Genomic DNA, 20,487 nt, shown 5'->3' with positions numbered 1-20,487 from the left:
CTACAGTGTAGACTAATGAATATGACCCTGAATGAAACCTCCACACGATAAAAGGCAGATTCCACCCCCGGAGAATATTTTTGTTACCTCAGATTCTCTTTCTGAGAAAATCAGGATGAAAGTGGCCATTTTAGGCCCATTTTAGACCTCTACATGCCTCCTGTCAGACTCCATGACCTCTGAACCCTACATGATACAGACAACATCTAGTCATTATACTGTCAGACCCCATGACCCCTACATGATACAGACAACATCTAGTCATTATACTGTCAGACCCCATGACCTCTGAAACCTACATTATACAGACATCTAGTCATTATACTGTCAGACCCCATGACCTCTGACCCCAACATGATACAGACAACATCTAGTCATTATACTGTCAGACCCCATGACCTCTGAACCCTACATGATACAGACATCTAGTCATTATACTGTCAGACCCCATGACCTCTGACCCCTACATGATACAGACAACATCTAGTCATTATACTGTCAGACCCCATGACCTCTGAACCCTACATGATACAGACAACATGTTGTCATTATACTCCTCATATGGACACAATCTTGCACGTACCTTTATTAAACAAAAAAAAATGAATATCTCAAAAGTAACCCTTTTTGATTTTGCTCATTTTTAGACAGGGTCACCTCCAAAATGATTGGCACCCTCGATAAAGATGAGTAGAAAAATACTATGAAATAAATTATGCAAATACTGAGCTATACTATAGTCTCAAAGAAAATTATATTATTTTATACAAATACAATTGTTCAGAGAAAGAGATTTTGTTTAACATGTAATATGTTTTCTTCTCAAAAAGACAGGGGTGTTGTCTAAAGTATATGTTTAGTACATGGTCCCATATTCCTAGCACGTAATGATTACATTAAGCTTGTCACTCTACAAACTTGTTGTACGCATTTCCGGTTTGTTTTGGTTGTGTTTCAGATTATTTATCATTCATTTCTATTGGGCACAAAATAATGTATTGTGTCATTTTAGTCTAACTTTTATTTTAAATAAGAATATAATATGTTTCTAAAACACTTCTACAACCTCTCTTTCAGCTGATCATGGACTACAGGAAACGGGAATGGAGGGCCGAGCACTCCCCCATTCACATGGAGGACCTCTATAGCAGGCGGTATCAGAGGAAGGCCCTCAAAATGGTCAGACTCCAGTCACCAGAATCATAGACTGTTCTTTCTGCTACCAGGCGGTGTCAGAGGAAGGCCTTCACAATTATCAGACTCCAGCCACCAGAATCATAGACTGTTCTCTCTGCTACCAGGCGGTGTCAGAGGAAGGCCCTCAAAATTGTCGAAGACTCCAGTCACCCAAATCATAGAAAGTTCTCTCTGCTACCAGACAGCAAGTGGTACCGATGCACAAAGTCTGGAACCAACAGGACCCTGAAGAGCTTCTGTCGAGGATGATGGGAGGTCCTCCATCTTACATTTACATTTTAGTCATTTAGCAGACGCTCTTATCCAGAGCGACTTACAGTAGTGAATGCATACATTTCATAAATTTTTTCCCCGTACTGGTCCCCCGTAGGATCTTCACCCTGGTGTGTTATTCCTCTTCCCATGTGCATCCTTCATGTGTTTGATTTATCTGTGGTCTGTTGCTTGGACAGGTTCCGTTGTATTCTGGTTAATATATGATGTCCATTTTGTAAAGTTATTAACAAAAGGGGTCCAGTTTCAAGCAAGTTGTTGCTGTCATTTTTTCCATGTCATGGATGTTGTTGGTGATGTTGATCCAGTCCAGGAGGTATTGGAGGTGATGGATGTTGGTCCAGTCCAGGAGGTATTAGAGGTGATGGATGTTGTTGGTCCAGTCCAGGAGGTATTGGAGGTGATGGATGTTGCTCCAGTCCAGGAAGTATTAGAGGTGATGGATGTTGTTGGTCCAGTCCTGGAGGTATTGGAGGTGATGGATGTTGTTGGTCCAGTCCAGGAGGTATTGGTGGTGATGGATGATGTTGGTTCAGTCCAGGAGGTATTTGAGGTGATGGATGTTGTTGGTCCAGTCCAGGAGGTATTGGAGGTGATGGATGTTGTTGGTTCAGTCCAGGAGGTATTGGAGGTGATGGATGATGTTGGTTCAGTCCAGGAGGTATTGGAGGTGATGGATGATGTTGGCCCAGTCCAGGAGGTATTGGAGGTGATGGATGATGTTGGTCCAGTCCAGGAGGTATTGGAGGTGATGGATGATGTTGGTTCAGTCCAGGAGGTATTGGAGGTGATGGATGTTGTTGGTGTTGTTGGTCCAGTCCAGGAGGTATTGGAGGTGATGGATGATGTTGGCCCAGTCCAGGAGGTATTGGAGGTGATGGATGATGTTGGCCCAGTCCAGGAGGTATTGGAGGTGATGGATGATGTTGGTCCAGTCCAGGACGTATTGGAGGTGATGGATGTTGTTGGTCTTGTTGGTCCAGTCCAGGAGGTATTGGAGGTGATGGATGTTGTTGGTCCAGTCCAGGAGGTATTGGAGGTGATGGATGATGTTGGTTCAGTCCAGGAGGTATTGGAGGTGATGGATGATGGAATATAAAGTTACGGATAAAGTTCATGTGTACAACATCTAAAGACCTTTCCGTTTCTAAAAAGACACATTTGGGTGTTTTTGTAGCCGTTGATGATGTTTGTTCAGAGACCTCATCCTGCACAACAAGGAGGAGGAAATGAACTGATGGTAGAGGAGGGCATTTCAAATGATTTCACTATTGGACTAATATCTAATATCAGGATAGTGGAAATACATACGTTTTAAAGAGCAACTTATTTATGTTGTACTTCAATGTGGTTGCACTCTGCTTGTTGTTTCAGCACAGAAGGATTGGGGAGGAGCAGAGGACCGGTCTGTCTGATACGGAGAGAGAGAGTAGCCAAACCGACTTGAGCAAATGTGTTTTTCCATATAACCTTTATTTAACTAGGCAAGACAGTTTAAGAACAAATTCTTATTTACGATTGACGGCCTACCGGGGAACAGTGCTTTAACTGCCCTGTTCAGGGGCAGACTGAAAGATTTTCACCTTGTCAGCTCGGGGATTTGATCTAGCAACCTTTCGGTTACTGGCCCAACGCTCTAACCACTAGGTTACATGCCGCAATAGGTTATCTATCATCTCATCTGGTAGTGTCTGTTTTGACTGCATCAAATCGGTGTAAAGAAGCTAGCTAGCTAGCAAGGCTAATTGAGGCTATTTTTCTGCATTACCTGTACATGTCTACAACAACAGCCTACCTGTTTACATTTACATTTAAGTCATTTAGCAGACGCTCTTATCCAGAGCGACTTACAAATTGGTGCATTCACCTTATAATATCCGTAATACCTGTTGGTTGATAATTGGAGCCGACTCGTATTTTAGCCAACTTAACTGTAAAACACATTTCACTATAGGACTAATATCCAGATTTTTACACATGGAGTCTCTGACTGTAGAGCTGCTCTGATTGGCTGACGACAAGAAGCTACACGCATGAAAAGTGTGTTGGCTACCGGTATGTATTTTTTACAGGGTGCACTCAGAGACTGTCGTGGTCTATCCTTGTATCCTTGTGTATTGAAATGTCACAGAGAATGTAAGTTTTTTTTAATGCTGAGAATATTCAAATAACTGTGTCCATCCCTAATCAATGGTTGGGGTAAGTTTCTCAAGAACAAGTGTCTGGACCTTCTATAACATGGCATTTACATCAAAAATATACATTTGGTTGTAAAAAAAAGAAGGGAAAAAAAGCACAATTCTCCTTTAATATGGATGTGACCAATTGAAAGCACAATCTCTGGGACACCAATCACACCGTTTAACTAAACGCTGAACACTGTTCTCTCGTACTGAACGCACCCCTGAATAACATATTCAAGTGTAAAACGTCAGTAGAAAGCCTCTTAAAAATCATACATTAGTTGAACAATGGCAAAGTTGGTGCTTCTGTTTTTAATATAGTACTCACTAGTGTTAATCAGATCTCCAGTCTCCTCTTCGTCTTTCAGTCCAAAAGGTCCTTTCTCTTCTTTCACTATAACAGCCTCCTCTTCCTCCTTTTTCATTCTGAAAGCTTATACCTCCTCTTCCACCAAGACAGCCTCTGGGATTCTGTGATATTGTGGCATCTGGATCAGAATTATCCTATCAGATTATTTTCTGCCTTTTATTTTTCCCCACTGTAGCCTGGTCAAGTACAACACCCAGGTATTAATACTCCTCCACTAGCTCTATGTCCCTGAACAACACCCAGGTATTAATACTCCTCCACTACCTGTATGTCCCTGAACAACACCCAGGTATTAATACTCCTCCACTACATGCAGAGAAAACACACAGAGGCAGAGTTTGAGAGAGTCTTCATTCAAACTAACGTATTGTACATTTAAAACAGACATACAATATATGTTTTATTACATTCTGTATAATTGAGTTAATGTGGCATAAAAAAAACATTTAAAATATAGAAGACAAATGTCGGAGCAGAGTGTGTGCTCTTGTGAACTTTAGGTCAATGTGATTTGATATCGCTCTCCACCCTGGGAGCAGTGGTAAGGCTTTTTGTCTGTGTTCCCTCATGGTCTTTCCCTAACTGGGTAAATCTCTCTCCACCTGGGGTGCAGGGTAAGGCTTTTTGTCTGCGTGTTTCTTCATGGTCTTTCCCTAACTGGGTAAATCTCTCTCCACCTGGGGTGCAGTGGTAAGGCTTTTTGTCTGCGTGTTTCTTCATGGTCTTTCCCTAACTGGGTAAATATCTTTCCACACTGGGGGCATTGAGAACATTTTATCAGGTCTGGATTCGTTCATGTTCTTTCAGTCGCCTTAACCAGGTAAATCTCTTCCCACATTGAGAGCATTGATGAGGTTTCGCTCCCTAATGTATTTTCATGCTCCCAACCCGGGTGAATCTCTTTCCACAGTGTGAGCATTGCTAAGGCTTCTCTCCTGTGTGTGTCCTCTTATGTCTTTTCAGATCACCTAACCAGGTAAAACTCTTTCCACATTGAGAACATTTGTATATCTTCTCTCCGGTGTGTATTCTCTCATGCTCCTTTAGGTTCCATAACCGGGCAAAATTCTTTCCACACTGGGAGCAGTGGAAAGGTTTCTCTCCTGTGTGAATTTTCTTATGTTCATTCAGGCTCGCTAACCAGGTAAAATTCTTTCCACACAGGGAACAGTGGAAAGGTTTCTCTCCTGTGTGAATTCTCTTATGCTCATTCAGGCTCCCTAACCGGGTAAAATTATTTCCACACTGGGAGCAGTGGAAAGGTTTCTCTCCTGTGTGTGTTCTCTCATGTTTTTTCTGGTGTTCTAATCGGGTAAAACTCTTTCCACAATGGGAGCAGTGATGAGGCTTATCTCCTATGTGTGTTCTCTCATGTCTTTTCAGATTCATTAACTGGCTAAAACTCTTTCCACAGAGGGAGCAGTGGTGTGGTCTTGCTGGTTTGGACGTCTCTGGCTCTGGTTCCTCTGTGTCTGGCCTCTCTCCTGTCAAAAACAGATTATTTAGTATAACAGAGAGATCAGGTTCATGTTCAATAGAAATTAAACTGAAGCAAACGGGTCGAAACTGGGAGGGACAAAATGGGGAGGGTTTTTGTCTTCTGTTGCAAAACCTTTTGCTACTGTGTGGACAAACGAACATGACCCTGAATGCAACCTCACCACATGCTAAATACATTATTTACCATTCATTTCTATTGGACATAAAATAATAACCCCCATTTGTTTTAAATATGTTTTCTAAGCAATTAGAATAAAATATAATTTTCCCTATATTATTTAATAAAATACAAATAGGATTTATTTTTAAACATATACATTTGTCTAGGATGATGGGAGCTCCTCCATCTTCACCCTGGTGTGTTATCCCTCTTCCCATGTACATCCTTTATGTGTGTTTCATTGATCTGTAATCTGGTCTGTTGCTTGGACAGGTTCCGTTGTTTTTTGGTTAATATAGGATGTCCATTTTGTCAAGCTATTTACAAACGGGTCCAGTTTCAAGCAAATTGTCACTTATTTTTTTCCATGTCGTGGATGTTGTTGGTGTTGTTGGTCCAGTCCAGGAGGTGATGGATGATGTTGGTCCAGTCCAGGAGGAATTTGAGGTGATGGATGATGTTGGTCCAGTCCAGGAGGAATTTGAGGTGATGGATGTTGTTGGTTCAGTCCAGGAGGTATTTGAGGTGATGGATGTTGTTGGTTCAGTCCAGGAGGTATTGGAGGTGATGGATGTTGTTGGTTCAGTCCAGGAGGTATTGGAGGTGATGGATGTTGTTGGTTCAGTCCAGGAGGTATTAGAGGTGATGGATGTTGTTGGTTCAGTCCAGGAGGTATTAGAGGTGATGGATGTTGTTGGTTCAGTCCAGGAGGTATTTGAGGTGATGGATGTTGTTGGTTCAGTCCAGGAGGTATTTGAGGTGATGGATGTTGTTGGTTCAGTCCAGGAGGTATTTGAGGTGATGGATGTTGTTGGTTCAGTCCAGGAGGTATTAGAGGTGATGGATGTTGTTGTTCAGTCCAGGAGGTATTTGAGGTGATGGATGTTGTTGGTTCAGTCCAGGAGGTATTTGAGGTGATCGTCAGTGTCTCGTTATTGTTTTCATTCTTGCGGCTAGAAAGATATTACACAGCAGTTTGTCTGTGTTGTTGGGTGTTTCTGGAGTAATTCCAGGATATATTATGTTATTTGTTGTCCACTTTTACAAAAAATCTGTTTGAGTTCCGAGATGACGGCTGCCCCAGAAGGTTGTATATTGGCAGCATGTCCAGATACAGTCTGTGAATGGTTGGCTTCTGATTGGCCACAGTTTCTCCAGCATGTGTTTCTTGTGGAATATTTTGACTTTAGTTGTTGGTTATAAAAAAAGGGTACAGTATTTCCAGCAGTATTATTATCCAGGATGTTGAGTTTGTGGTGGTGGGGGTACTACATATTATTATTATTACCCAGTCCTCTGTGATAATGTAATGGGTACTATATATTATTATTATCCAGTCCTCTGTGATAATGTAATGGGTACTATATATTATTATTATTATTATTATCCAGTCCTCTGTGATAATGTAATGGGTACTATATATTATTATTATCCAGTCCTCTGTGATAATGTAATGGGTACTACATATTATTATTATTATCCAGTCTTCTGTGATAATGTAATGGGTACTACATATTATTATTATTATTATTATCCAGTCCTCTGTGATAATAATAATATGTAGTACCCATTACATTATTATTATCCAGTCCTCTGTGATAATGTAATGGGTACTACATATTATTATTATTATTATTATCCAGTCCTCTGTGATAATGTAATGGGTACTATATATTATTATTATTATTATTATTATTATCCAGTCTTCTGTGATAATGTAATGGGTACTATATATTATTATTATTATCCAGTTCTCTTCTGTGACAATGTAATGGGTACTATATATTATTTTTACCCAGTCCTCAGTGATAATGTAATGGGTACTGTCATCACTGGAGGATGATAGTCCATTGTAGATTCTAGAATTGAATTTAGATTTTGTTTTCCTTTTGATTATTTGAGTTTATTGTTGAAGGAATTGAATCTGAAGGCCTCTTTTGTCTAGCTGGTATGTAATTTAAGGTTGTTGTAGTTGGAGATCTTTGTGGGCTATACTCAGCCTTGTCTCAGGGTAGAAAGTTGGTGGTCTGTTAATATCCTTCAAGTGGTGTGGGGGCTGTGCTTTGGCAAAGTGGGTGGGTGGGGTTATATCATGCCTGGTTGGCCCTGTCTGGGGCTATCTTCGGACAGGGCCACAGCTGCCTATGTGCCAGGGTGCTATGGGTCAGTCTGTTATATCTCGTGCAATGCTCCTGTCTTATCTTGTGACCTGTGTGAATTTAAGTATGCTCCCTCTAATTCTCTCTCTCTCTCCCTCCCCTCACGGAGGACCTGAGCCCTGGGACCATGCCTCAGGACTACCTGGCCTGATGACTCCTGGCTGTCCCCAGTCCACCTGGTCGTGCTGCTGCTCCAGTTTCAACTATTCTGCCTGTGGCTAGGGAACCCTGACCTGTTCACTGGACGTGCTATCTGTCCCAGACCAGCTGTTTGACTCTCTCTCTCTCTCTACTCACCTGCTGTCTCAACCTCTGAATGGTCAGCTATGAAAAGCCAACTGACATTAACTCCTGAGGTACTGACCTGTTGTACCCTCTACAACCACTGATTATTATTATACCCTGCTGGTCATCTATGAACATCTTGAAGAACAACCTGGCCTTAAATGACAGTGTACTGTTATAATCGCCACCCGGCACAGTCAAAAGAGAACTGGCCACCCCCTAGAGCCTGGTTCCTCTCTAGATTTATTTCTAGGTTCCTGCCTTTCTAGGGAGTTTTTCCTAGCCTCCGTGCTTCTACATCTCCATTGCTTGCTGTTTGTGGTTTTAGGCTGGGTTTCTGTACAGCACTTTGTATTTATTATGGATCCCCATTAGCTACTCTTCCTGGGGTCCAGCAAAATTAAGTCAGTTATTTTACATCTGCTGATGTAAAAAGGGCTTCATAAATACATTTGATTGATTGATCTTCCTAGAGGTGGCTGCCTGGGCAAACTGAGCAATCGGGGGAGAAGGGCCTTAGTCAGGGACATGACCAAGAACCCAATGGTCACTGACAGAGCTCCTCTGTGGAGATTTTTTGACATTTTCATTGCATTGCTAAGGACATGCTACCAATTAGCACAGTCGAAAAGGAAGGTTTCAAGAGGCTTATGAATTGAATTGACCCCAGGTACGTGCTCCCTGGCAGCAAACATTTCTCTCACACCGCACTCTAGGTTGAGGAGGTTGAGGAACAGCTCAAGACAGATTTGACGTATTTTGCTACTAATACTGATCGGTGGTCTAGTCGCACGTCAGTCTTATATTAGCCTCACTACCCATTATACTGACAAAGACTGGAATCTACCCACTATACTGACAAAGACTGGAATCTACCCACTATACTGACAAAGACGGGAATCTACCCACTATACTGACAAAGACGGGAATCTACCCACTATACTGACAAAGACGGGAATCTACCCACTATACTGACAAAGACGGGAATCTACCCACTATACTGACAAAGACGGGAATCTACCCACTATACTGACAAAGACGGGAATCTACCCACTATACTGACAAAGACGGGAAACTACCCACTATACTGACAAAGACGGGAAACTACCCACTATACTGACAAAGACGGGAAACTACCCACTATACTGACAAAGACGGGAATCTACCCACTATACTGACAAAGACGGGAATCTACCCACTATACTGACAAAGACGGGAATCTACCCACTATACTGACAAAGACTGGAATCTACCCACTATACTGACAAAGACTGGAATCTACCCACTATACTGACAAAGACTGGAATCTACCCACTATACTGACAAAGACTGGAATCTACCCACTATACTGACAAAGAGCGGAATCTACCCACTATACTGACAAAGAGCGGAATCTACCCACTATACTGACAAAGACTGGAATCTACCCACTATACTGACAAAGACTGGAATCTACCCACTATACTGACAAAGACTGGAATCTACCCACTATACTGAGAAAGACTGGAATCTACCCACTATACTGACAAAGACGGGAATCTACCCACTATACTGACAAAGAGCGGAATCTACCCACTATACTGACAAAGACCGGAATCTACCCACTATACTGACAAAGAGCGGAATCTACCCACTATACTGACAAAGAGCGGAATCTACCCACTATACTGACAAAGACAGGAATCTACCCACTATACTGACAAAGACTGGAATCTACCCACTATACTGACAAAGACTGGAATCTACCCACTATACTGACAAAGACTGGAATCTACCCACTATACTGACAAAGACAGGAATCTACCCACTATACTGACAAAGACAGGAATCTACCCACTATACTGACAAAGACTGGAATCTTCTAAATAAATGCCTTCAAACATACTTTCCCGACGACCACACGGGTGAAGCTATAGCAGAGGGGCTCATTGACGCTCTCGCCTCCTGGGGACTGAGTCAAGACAGACAGGTCTGCATTACAACAGATAGTGGTGCGAACGTGGTGAAGGCCGCTCAAATCAACAAACGGACCCGACTGCAATGTTTTGGACATCGTCTGCACTTGGCCATTGGTAAGTAACCTTGTCAATTGTGTATATTGAAGTGATTGGTTAGATGAAACTAAATGTGCTTTTTTTTTTTTCACCCACTGATAAAGTGAAATATTACATTTGTACATAACTAAAGGGATTATTGTTATTAACATTTTATTAAAATCTCTTGATTTCTCTTAGAGAGAGTGAGTAGAGACAAACGGGTGGATCAAGCAATTGGAGTGTGTAAGAAAGTGGTAGGTGCCTTTTCCTATTGGTGGAAAAAGAAGAGAGACCTGACAGTCGCTCTAAAAGAACACCACCTACCCCAGCACAAGTTGGTGACAGTCACCTACCAGCTGGGGATCACGTCAAAACATGGTGCACAGAGTACTGGAGCAGGAGAAAGACATTTCACAGGTCTTGTCCAGTGACAAGAAGACACTGCACTTAACTCCCACCGATACAGATATAGATGTTCTTGAGTCCATCAACCAGGCATTGACCCTCCTCCTAGAATTCACCGATGCTCTGTCTGGTGAGTCTTATGTCAGTGTCTTATATGAAGTCAGTACTACACCTGTTCAATACAGAGCTCATGAAACCTGATGATGGTGAAACAGAACTCAGCCAAACCACCAAAACGATAGTCATGAACTATCTGAATGAGAAATATGATGACCTAGCCACAGATGACCTCCTGGACATAGCCTCGTTGGTCAACCCTCCGTTTAAAACACATTACATCAAAGAGGAGAAGGTGGGCCACATAAGAGCTGTCTCAGAGAGGGTCAACGAGGGACATGAAAACCCAAGCCCAGCTCAGGGAGACGTTGCTGCTGCTTCACCACAATTGACAGCTAAAAAGAGAAAAGTCACTGGGCAGTTTTTTCAAGAAGCGATGCTCCACCACAGGTCTTACTGAAATCCAGCTGGTAGACAAGGAACTCAGCTGCTACCTTCAGTCTCCTGATGCTGACAGTGAAACCAAATCCACTGGACTGGTGGAAGATCCGCAAAAAAAGAATCCCCAAGTCAGCCACCTGGCAAAGCGCTACCTGTGCATTCCTGCGACCAGCTCCCCCTCAGAGCGTGTTTTTAGCACAGGTTGCAGCGTAGTGACCTGCCATAGGGCAGCTTTAAAGCCAGAGACCGTAGACAGACTTGGCTTTCTTGCTTGTAACTTGTAAGACAACACCTACGCCAACTTCAACTGTGACGTGCCATTAGGCTAACAGTTATAATGCATATTGACTTGCACAATTTTATTTTTTGTTATCATTTATTTGCCATATCGCCCAGCCCTAGCTTGTAGCGTCATAACCAAGAATACTTGAAGCATCCCCCGTTGTGCACCCGGTGTGCCTTGATAAAAGTTAATTTGTGGAATTTCTTTCCTTCTTAATGCATTTGAGCCAATCAGTTGTGTTGTGACAAGGTAGGGGTGATATACAGAAGATGCCCTATTTGGTAAAAGACCAAGTCCATATTATGGCAAGAACAGCTCAAGTAAGCAAAGAGAAATGACAGTACATCATTACTTTAAGACATGAAGGTCAGTCAATCTGGAAAATTTCAAGAACTTTCAAAGTTTCTTCAAGTGCAGTCGCAAAAAAAATCAAGCGCTATGATGAAACCGGCTCTCATGAGGACCGCCTGAATCAGGCCTTCCTGGTCGAATTGCTGCAACAACAAAAAAACACTACTAAAAGGACACCAATGAGAAGAATAGACTTGCTTGGGCCTAGAAACATGAGCAATGGACATTAGACTGGTGGAAATCTGTCCTTTGGTCTGATTTGACATTTTTGGTTCCAAACGCCGTGTCTTTGTGAGATGCAGAGTAGGTGAACGGATGATCTCCGCATGTGTGGTTCCCACCATGAAGAATGGAGGAGGTGTGATGGTGCTTTGCTGGTGACACTGTCTGTGATTTATTTAGAATTCAAGGCACACTTAACCAGCATGGCTACCACAGCATTCTGCAGCAATATGCTATCCCATCTGGTTTAGGCTTAGTGGTACTATCATTTGTTTTTCAACAGGACAATGACCCAAAACACACCTCCAGGCTGTGTAAGGGCTATTTGACCAAGAAGGAGAGTGATGGAGTGCTGCATCAGATGACCTGGCCTCCACAATCACCCGACCTCAACCCAATTGAGATGGTTTGGGATGAGTTGGACCGCAGAGTGAAGGAAAAGCAGTCAACAAGTGCTCAGCATATGTGGAAACTCCTTCAAGACTGTTGGAAAAGCATTCCAGGTGAAGCTAGTTGAGAGAATACCAAGAGTGTGCAAAGCTGTCATTAAGGCAAAGGGTGGCTAAAATATATTTTTGATTTGTTTAACACTTTTTTGGTTACTACATGATTCCATGTGTGTTATTTGATAGTGTTGATGTCGTAACTATTATTCTACAATGTAGAAAATAGTACCAAAAACAAAACTGGAATGACTAGGTGTGCCCAAACCTTTGACAGGGTACTGTGTGTGTGGGTATATATTATATACATTTACAGGAACATATATGGGGGATTGGAAATGATGCAGACGATTACATTGATAGAAGCCACAATCTAGAATATTAAAGCTGATCTACACCCTCCACCCCAAAACAATTTAAAGAAATAAATAAACAGCAATCCATGGGCGAGTCAGTGGCACATCAATAAGATATCTTGCTAATCTAGCGTCTAACAATAGGATTTAATTATTTCCTGGGCAGCGCTCAGTGACGTAAGGAACGACCTTTTAAGTAGAACAGAACTGACAATGGATATTAATTCTAAAGTGGAACAAGTGTGGCTACACAGATACAGATTTAGACATGAGTTACCTCGAATGCGAATCGTTATTGAACGTCATTAGGCCCATCTTATTAACAAATGAAGTAATTAAAGAAAAGAGGTCTAAGGTTAGGTTAAACTCTTGAGAACACTTCTTTTGTTTTTGAAAAGTCATTCTTGATGGTGTAAAAGATACGCTGCTTATGTTTCCAGGACCGTACAGCCCGAGCATAATTGCTCTTAACAAAACTCCCTCCGTAAACAAGATACTGTTTTCCCGAGGGCACCAAATGTAGGCTAGTTAGCGTCTATGAACGGGCTAAGCCAGGCCTATATATCATTCATTTAAAAAGTTGAAAAAATGTATATACGGGTGGGTATAATTTGTGGAACGTTCCCAACGGGAATCTGTAACAAAAACAGGATTCTGTAACAAAAACAGGAAATCTGTAATAAAAACAGGAAATCTGTAATAAAAACAGGAAATCTGTAACAAAAACAGGAAATCTGTAACAAAAACAGTGTAACAAAAACAGGAATCTGTAACAAAAACAGGAATCTGTAACAAAAACAGGAATCTGTAACAAAAACAGGAATCTGTAACAAAAACAGGAATCTGTAACAAAAACGCATACACAGTTGTATAGATGCAGAATAAGATACCGGGTAGGGAGGGAGGGGGCTATTTCATTAGGTTTTTCACTCACCAAGTTTATTCTGAAAAATGTCTGTCCTCACTCTGGTAGCCTACGGACAAACATTAAGAATAAACTACGTGGTGAGTTGATGCCTATTCGGCTGCTAGTTAGCTAGGTGAATTGATCATGCTACTTTGTATGCGGCGTTTGTTGGCAACCTTGTACTTTACGAAGTTTTTGGAACAGATTCTTGTTGGAACGTTCCACAAATTATACCCACCCTGCATATACCAACCACAGATTGCTTATTCAACAATTCCTACAGCACTGAACATATTCCTGTGTAGAACTACAGTAGAATACCCCTTAAAAAACACATTAGTTAAACAAGTCCAGAGTTTGTGCCCCTGTTTTTAAAGATAATACTCACTGGTGTTATTCAGGTCTTCAGTCTCCTCATCTTCAGCTTCCTCATCTTCAGTCTCCTCATCTTTCACTCCCAAAACGTCTTCCTCTTTTATTGCGATAGCCTCCTCTTCCTCTTTCACTCCAAAAGGTTCTTCTTCTTCTTCTTCTTTCACTATATCATCCTCCTTTTCTCTCAATGCTATAGCCTCATCTTCCTCCTTCATAATTCTAAACGGTTCTACCTCCTCCTCTTCCACTTTCACTCCATGTTCTTCCTCTCCATCCACTGGAATATCCTCCTCTTCTTCTTTTACGATGATGTTCAGCCCCAGAGCTTCTTTCTCCGTCCAGCAGACATCTTCTTTAGCAGGGGGCGAGTAATTTTGTGAACTCATGGTCGGGGATGTTAGCTAGCTAGCGACTAGAATAGTGATAGTATCAATTTAACAAATTAACAAATGTCATATAAGAAGCAAATTAGGTTTGTTAACTAGTAAATACGTAAACAGAATGTTAAAAACACAGATTAATATACACAAGATTGGTCTAAATCACTTCAACGTTTCGGGTTTTATGTTTGCTACCGAGGTGGTTGAATCCAATCCTGTTGTCGCAGTTGAAGAAGCCTCCCTGTCCGTCCACTAGATTATACGTCATTCAAAAAGCATAACCTGAAAGACTCATATCGCCATCTGCTGACTGGAGTGTGTAACGCAGATTGGAAAAATATTAATTACAATGTTTATTCTGGCAAGCAATGTCATAAGTAGTAATTTAAAAACAACCAGATGTTGTTTTCTCTTACTTCTTACAGCCAATACTTTCCTCCAGGGCTGACCTGCCCATTAGGCAGGATTACGTGACAGATTGATGAGGGCGACATTTTCTGAAAATAAATCAGGTTGCAGGTGGCCTAGTGGTTAATTAAGAGTGTTGGTGGTTCGAATCCCCGAGCCGACGAGGTGACAAATCTGCCGATGTGCCCTTGAGCAAGGCACTTAGCCATAATGGCTCCTATGAGTCGCTCTGGATAAGAGCGTCTGCTAATCGACTAGTAACACTTTGACCAAGACGCACCGGCAACAACACATAATAAAACCTAACATAATTCTGCCTAACAACAATGAAAACTTATCTCACCCAGTGGCATGTGGGCTACTTAGGTTAGTAGTTTATTGAAAATATTGAAAAATAAATGTTGAAATGTATCAGAAACTGCCCTGTCAGTGGATTATAAAATGAAGTGTTGACATTCAACATTCATTAATGTTGTGAACTGTGACGCGCATTGTCAAACGTCAGACTGGGGTTCAATTCCTTTTCCACAAAGCTTTGAAAATGTGCTGTGGAGTGTATAGCCTAATCCGGCATACTCTTTGAGCAATTTAGATTGAATAGATACTGTTGACTAATGGTTTACAGTTTAGAAGGTTGACGTTTTCTAGGAAGGAGACAGGGTTTTTCTATATAATAAAGGGTGAAGCCATGACGACAGGATTAATCATTGAATGTTTAAATATTGTCTGCATTCTGTTGTCCTCTTCTTGATGTCAATCCGCCCTGTTATCTTCCTTCCTGTTTCCTTTCTGTTTCTCCAACGAAAGTATACGTTTCTTCTTTGAGTATCTTTCCCAGATGTTTTTAGAATATTTTGCACTTGTTTTGATGTTTCTATGACAACCAATTAAAAAGTTACTGCGAACAAAAGATTGAAATGCATTTTTATATGATTTTATTATTTATATCAAATCAACGCTTGCTGTTTTATGCATTTCAATACAATAGTTATGGCGAACAAGATATTTAAATGCAATTGTTTATGATTCGTCTATTTCTATCAAATCAACACTTGACTTTATATGTCCGGTCCCTAACGAAAACATTTGCTCGTGAACGATCCTTCGTAGTAATCATAGAGGAATGTAAATTGTTGTCAACCTTTAAATAGGCAAATGGCGAATGTCTGTTGAATGTCTGATTTAAAACCTAGTACCTCATTATAGGAGCCTGGGACCTGAGAAACCGGACAACTACATCCAAAAAGGACAGATGCTTACACTAGCTAGAACCATCTCATTACGGATCTGGTAGGACAGAAAACCCAATGGTAGTCCCGATCACGGCCGGTTGTGATACAGCCCAGGAACAGATGTTGACAGGGCGACATATTTTGTGGACAAAAACAGCATAAAATCGGGTCTATGACAAAGCATGATCAAATTAATTTGCCAGCTACAGTAATTTTGAGAAACATCGAGAAATAGTTTGGTCGATCATTTTTTTATCAAATGTTTTTTTTACATTTGATAGCTTGCAGCCTGCTAGCTAGTTAGCTCCCATGCCAATATCAACTCTTTCTAAACTCATATCTAACTCGGGAAATATTACGTTATTTCAGAAGGAACATTAGCTGGTTAGCGCATCATGCTTTGTGACATTATGTTAGCTAGCTAGCCCCAGTTAGATGATGTGTTTCGCTTATTGCATGTGCATGCTGGTTGCGTTCTGCCTGGTGCACTCGTTCATTCGCAACCTGGCTGTTCCTTCTAAATAGTATCATCTATTTTGTTCAGAACAGTGGCAGCATGTGCAGCAGTGGTCTTTCGGTTGTTGACATGAAAATTGTGAAATAGGTGTATTTATGCTGTTGTTCAAATGCACAGATCACTTTATCTATCTTAAACTTGGCATCATATTTCTGTCATGTGATTTTTTGACAACTACATCTTGCGCCCATGGTATTCAACCAATCAGCGACCGTTTCTTTCCAAAACGCTATATATACACGTTTTCAGAAATTCAACCAATCAGCGACCGCTTCTTTTTGTCGTTTAAAGAAACTTATGAAAGATGTGTATTTTTTTTGTTACTATCTAATCGTGGCATGGGGTTGTTCAATGACAGACTTGCATTTGTTTAAATATATCACTTGATGGTTTAATTTCAGAGGCAAGTAATCATCAATTTTGGCGAAATCAAACCAAATTGTATTTGTCACATGCTTTGTAAACAACAGGTGTAGACCAACAGTGCTTACAAATGCTATATACACTGAACAAAAATATAAACCCAACACACAACAATTTCAAGGATTTTACAGAGTTACAGTTCATATAAAGGATGTCAGTCAATTGAAATAAATTCCAGAAAACCAGTCAGTATCTGGTGTGACCACCATTTTCCTCATGCAGCGCGACACATCTTCTTCACATAGAGTTGATCAGGCTGTTGATTGTGGCCTGTGGAATGTTGTCCCACTCCTCTTCAATGGCTGTGCGAAGTTGCTGGATATTGGTGGGAAATGGAACACACTGTTGTACACGTCATGAAATGGGTTTCCATGGCCGAACACAAGCCTAAAATCACCATGCGCAATACCAAGCGTCAGCTGGAGTGGTGTAAAGCTCGCCGCCAATGGACTCTGGAGCAGTGGAAACGCCTTCTCTGGAGTGATGAATCTGGCAGTCCAACGGACGAATCTGGGTTTGGCGGATGCCAAGAGAATGCTACCTGCCCGACTGCAGTAGCAACTGTAAAGTTTGGTGCAGGAGGAATAATTGTCTAGGACCCTTAGTTCCATTGAAGGGAAATCTTAATGCTTCAGCATATAATGACACTAGACGATTCTGTGCTTCAAACTTTGTGGCAACAGTTTGGGGAAAGCTCTTTCCTGTTTCAGCATGACACTGCCCCCGTGCACAAAGCAGGTCAGAAATGGTTTGTCGAGATCTACTCAATACTATTTATTTATTTACTACATACAGGAGTGGTAAGTCAGGACTGGTGATTTACTACATACAGGAGTGGTAAGTCAGGACTGGTGATTTACTACATACAGGAGTGGTAAGTCAGGACTGGTGATTTACTACATACAGGAGTGGTAAGTCAGGACTGGTGATTTACTACATACAGGAGTGGTAAGTCAGGACTGGTGATTTACTACATACAGGAGTGGTAAGTCAGGACTGGTGATGTTGACTGATTTTCTCATATGAACTGTAACTCAGTCAAAGTTTTGAAGTATTTTAGTTCAGTGTTCATGATAATAATATGAACTTGTCTTTCTATTTCATTAAATGTGAGGTCCCACAGGCAGTGGCGGTTCTAGACCATTTCAACTGGGGGGGGGCAAGCTGGGGCCAGTTGTACAGTTAGAGGGGCCAGTTACATTAGAGGTTATTGTTGTCATATTGTTTTCTTCACTGCATTGCAGGCAAAAGACCATGTTCCGCATTGTCACTGTCTAATAACGGATGTAAAAAAAAAAAGAACGATAGCAAAAACTAGTTATATAAAAAATTATTTCATACTCCACATTTAGGGGGGCCACAAGGGGGTCCAAAATTGTTGCCCCCCCCCCAGAACCACTAGTGCCCACAGGCTGTCCCAACACATAATGACATGAAAGTGAATTCTGACAGTGTAAAATGTTGTATTCTATACCCATTTGAAGAGAAACAAGTTATTCATGTGTTTGATAAGATTAAAGATTATCTCAGGGGAACCTATTTCAATTTTAGGGGACCACACATCTGTATTTACTATGGATCCCCATTAGCTGTTGCCAAGGTAGCAGCTACTCTTCATGGGGTCCAGCAAAATTAAGGCAGTTATACATTTTAAAAACATTACAATACATTCATAACAGATTTCACAACATATTAAGAGTGCGCCCTCAGGCCTCTACTCTACTACCACATAACTACAACACAACATCCATGTGTACATGTGTGTGTGTATAGTGCGTATGTTATTGTGTGTGTGTGTGTGTGTGTATGCATGTGTCTGTTTGTTTTGCTTCACTGTCCCCGCTGTTCCATAAGGTGTATTTTATCTGTTTTTTAAATCAAATTTTACCGCTGGCATGAGCGTTGATGTGGAATAGAAAGAGGAAGCTTTGAATCAAGCAGGGATTTGCCTGAACGAGAGCCAGTCAGCCTGAGTATGCGTGTGCCGAGCCTTTTGTCAAATGCAATTTGTGAGGTGGAGTAACTCTGCACAATCACAGTCGAACCAGGGGCTGAACCTGTTTTTAATTCTCATTTTCTTTAAGGGGCATGTTAACAATATCACAGAAAATGTAAAAAAAATAAGGTCCAAGCAACTTCAACAGAGGATCAAGCTGATTCTGTACCAATTTACAGAGGCCAGGTCATAAAGGAAACCTTGCTCCTTCAAATTCTTTAGCAAGCGTCTATGACAAATCAGGACAGGTCATTTCACTGAGCAGCCATTACGAACACAGGCTGTAAAACAGTGATCACTAAGGTCATTACAGAAAACACCAGACTGATACCTATCAGGATTATTTGTGAGGATAACATTGAGGAGAGTAGCCTTTTCTGGGTGTTTGCAGTCATACCTTGTGGGATTGGTGATAATCTGAGAAAGATTAAGGGAGTCCCATTGCTTTAGGACTTGGTCAGGTGGTTTAAGCATGTCCCAGTTTAGGTCACCTAGCAGGACTAATTCAGACTTAGTGTAAGGGGTCAGGAGAGAGCTTAGTGCAGGTAGGGTAGAGGCCGGTGCTGATGGAGGACGATAGCACCCAGCAACAGTCAACAAAGAGCTACTTGAAAGTTTAATGCTTAAAACAAGCAAATCAAATTGTTTGGGGACAGATTTGGTGGAGACAACCGAGCACTGAAGGTGATCCTTGGTAAAGATCGCCACTCCAACACCTTTGGAAGATCTGTCTTGCTGGAAAAGGTTATAACCAGAAAGGTTAATATCAGTATTCAAAACAGTCTTTCTTAAACACGTCTCAGTAATGACCAACACATTTTTTTTTACCTTTATTTAACTAGGCAAGTCAGTTAAGAACAAATTATTATTTTCAATGACGGCCTCGGAACAGTGGGTTAACTGCCTTGTTCAGGGGCAGAACGACAGATTACCTTGTCAGCTTGGGGATTCGCTCGTGCAACCTTTCGGTTACTAGTCCAACGCACTAACCACTAGGCTACCTGCCCCCCCCCACTCTAACCACTAGGCTACCTGCCCCCCACTCTAACCACTAGGCTACCTGCCCCCCACTCTAACCACTAGGCTACCTGCCCCCCCCCACTCTAACCACTAGGCTACCTGCCCCCCCAACTCTAACCACTAGGCTACCTGCCCCCCCACTCTAACCACTAGGCTACCTGCCCCCCAACTCTAACCACTAGGCTACCTGCCCCCCCCACTCTAACCACTAGGCTACCTGCCCCCCCCACTCTAACCACTAGGCTACCTGCCCCCCCACTCTAACCACTAGGCTACCTGCCCCCCACTCTAACCACTAGGCTACCTGCCCCCCAACTCTAACCACTAGGCTACCTGCCCCCCAACTCTAACCACTAGGCTACCTGCCCCCCCCACTCTAACCACTAGGCTACCTGCCCCCCCCCCACTCTAACCACTAGGCTACCTGCCCCCCCAACTCTAACCACTAGGCTACCTGCCGCCCCAATCACACATCTGGATTGGAGCTGTGAACCCACTCTTTCAATTG

The 20,487-nt window shown here is 41.9% G+C and overlaps 1 protein-coding gene across 1 annotated transcript; it reads right to left on the bottom strand.

Moving 5' to 3' along the window:
* Window positions 1–4,360: 4,360 nt before the first annotated feature.
* Window positions 4,361–14,613, bottom strand: LOC106594204 (gastrula zinc finger protein XlCGF17.1). The gene is made up of 2 exons (XM_014185582.2): window positions 14,017–14,613; window positions 4,361–5,507 (listed from the first exon to the last, which is right to left on the bottom strand). Exons 1-2 carry the CDS (start codon window positions 14,387–14,389, stop codon window positions 4,945–4,947), a joined length of 936 nt encoding a protein of 311 aa, XP_014041057.1. The 5' UTR covers window positions 14,390–14,613; the 3' UTR covers window positions 4,361–4,944.
* Window positions 14,614–20,487: the final 5,874 nt, after the last annotated feature.

The sequence above is a fragment of the Salmo salar genome, chromosome ssa02 (genome assembly GCF_905237065.1).
Source record: "Salmo salar chromosome ssa02, Ssal_v3.1, whole genome shotgun sequence".
Taxonomy (NCBI): Eukaryota; Metazoa; Chordata; class Actinopteri; order Salmoniformes; family Salmonidae; genus Salmo; species Salmo salar.
The sequence above is the reverse complement of the archived record's forward strand: the minus strand, read 5'-3'. Positions and strand labels throughout refer to the sequence as shown.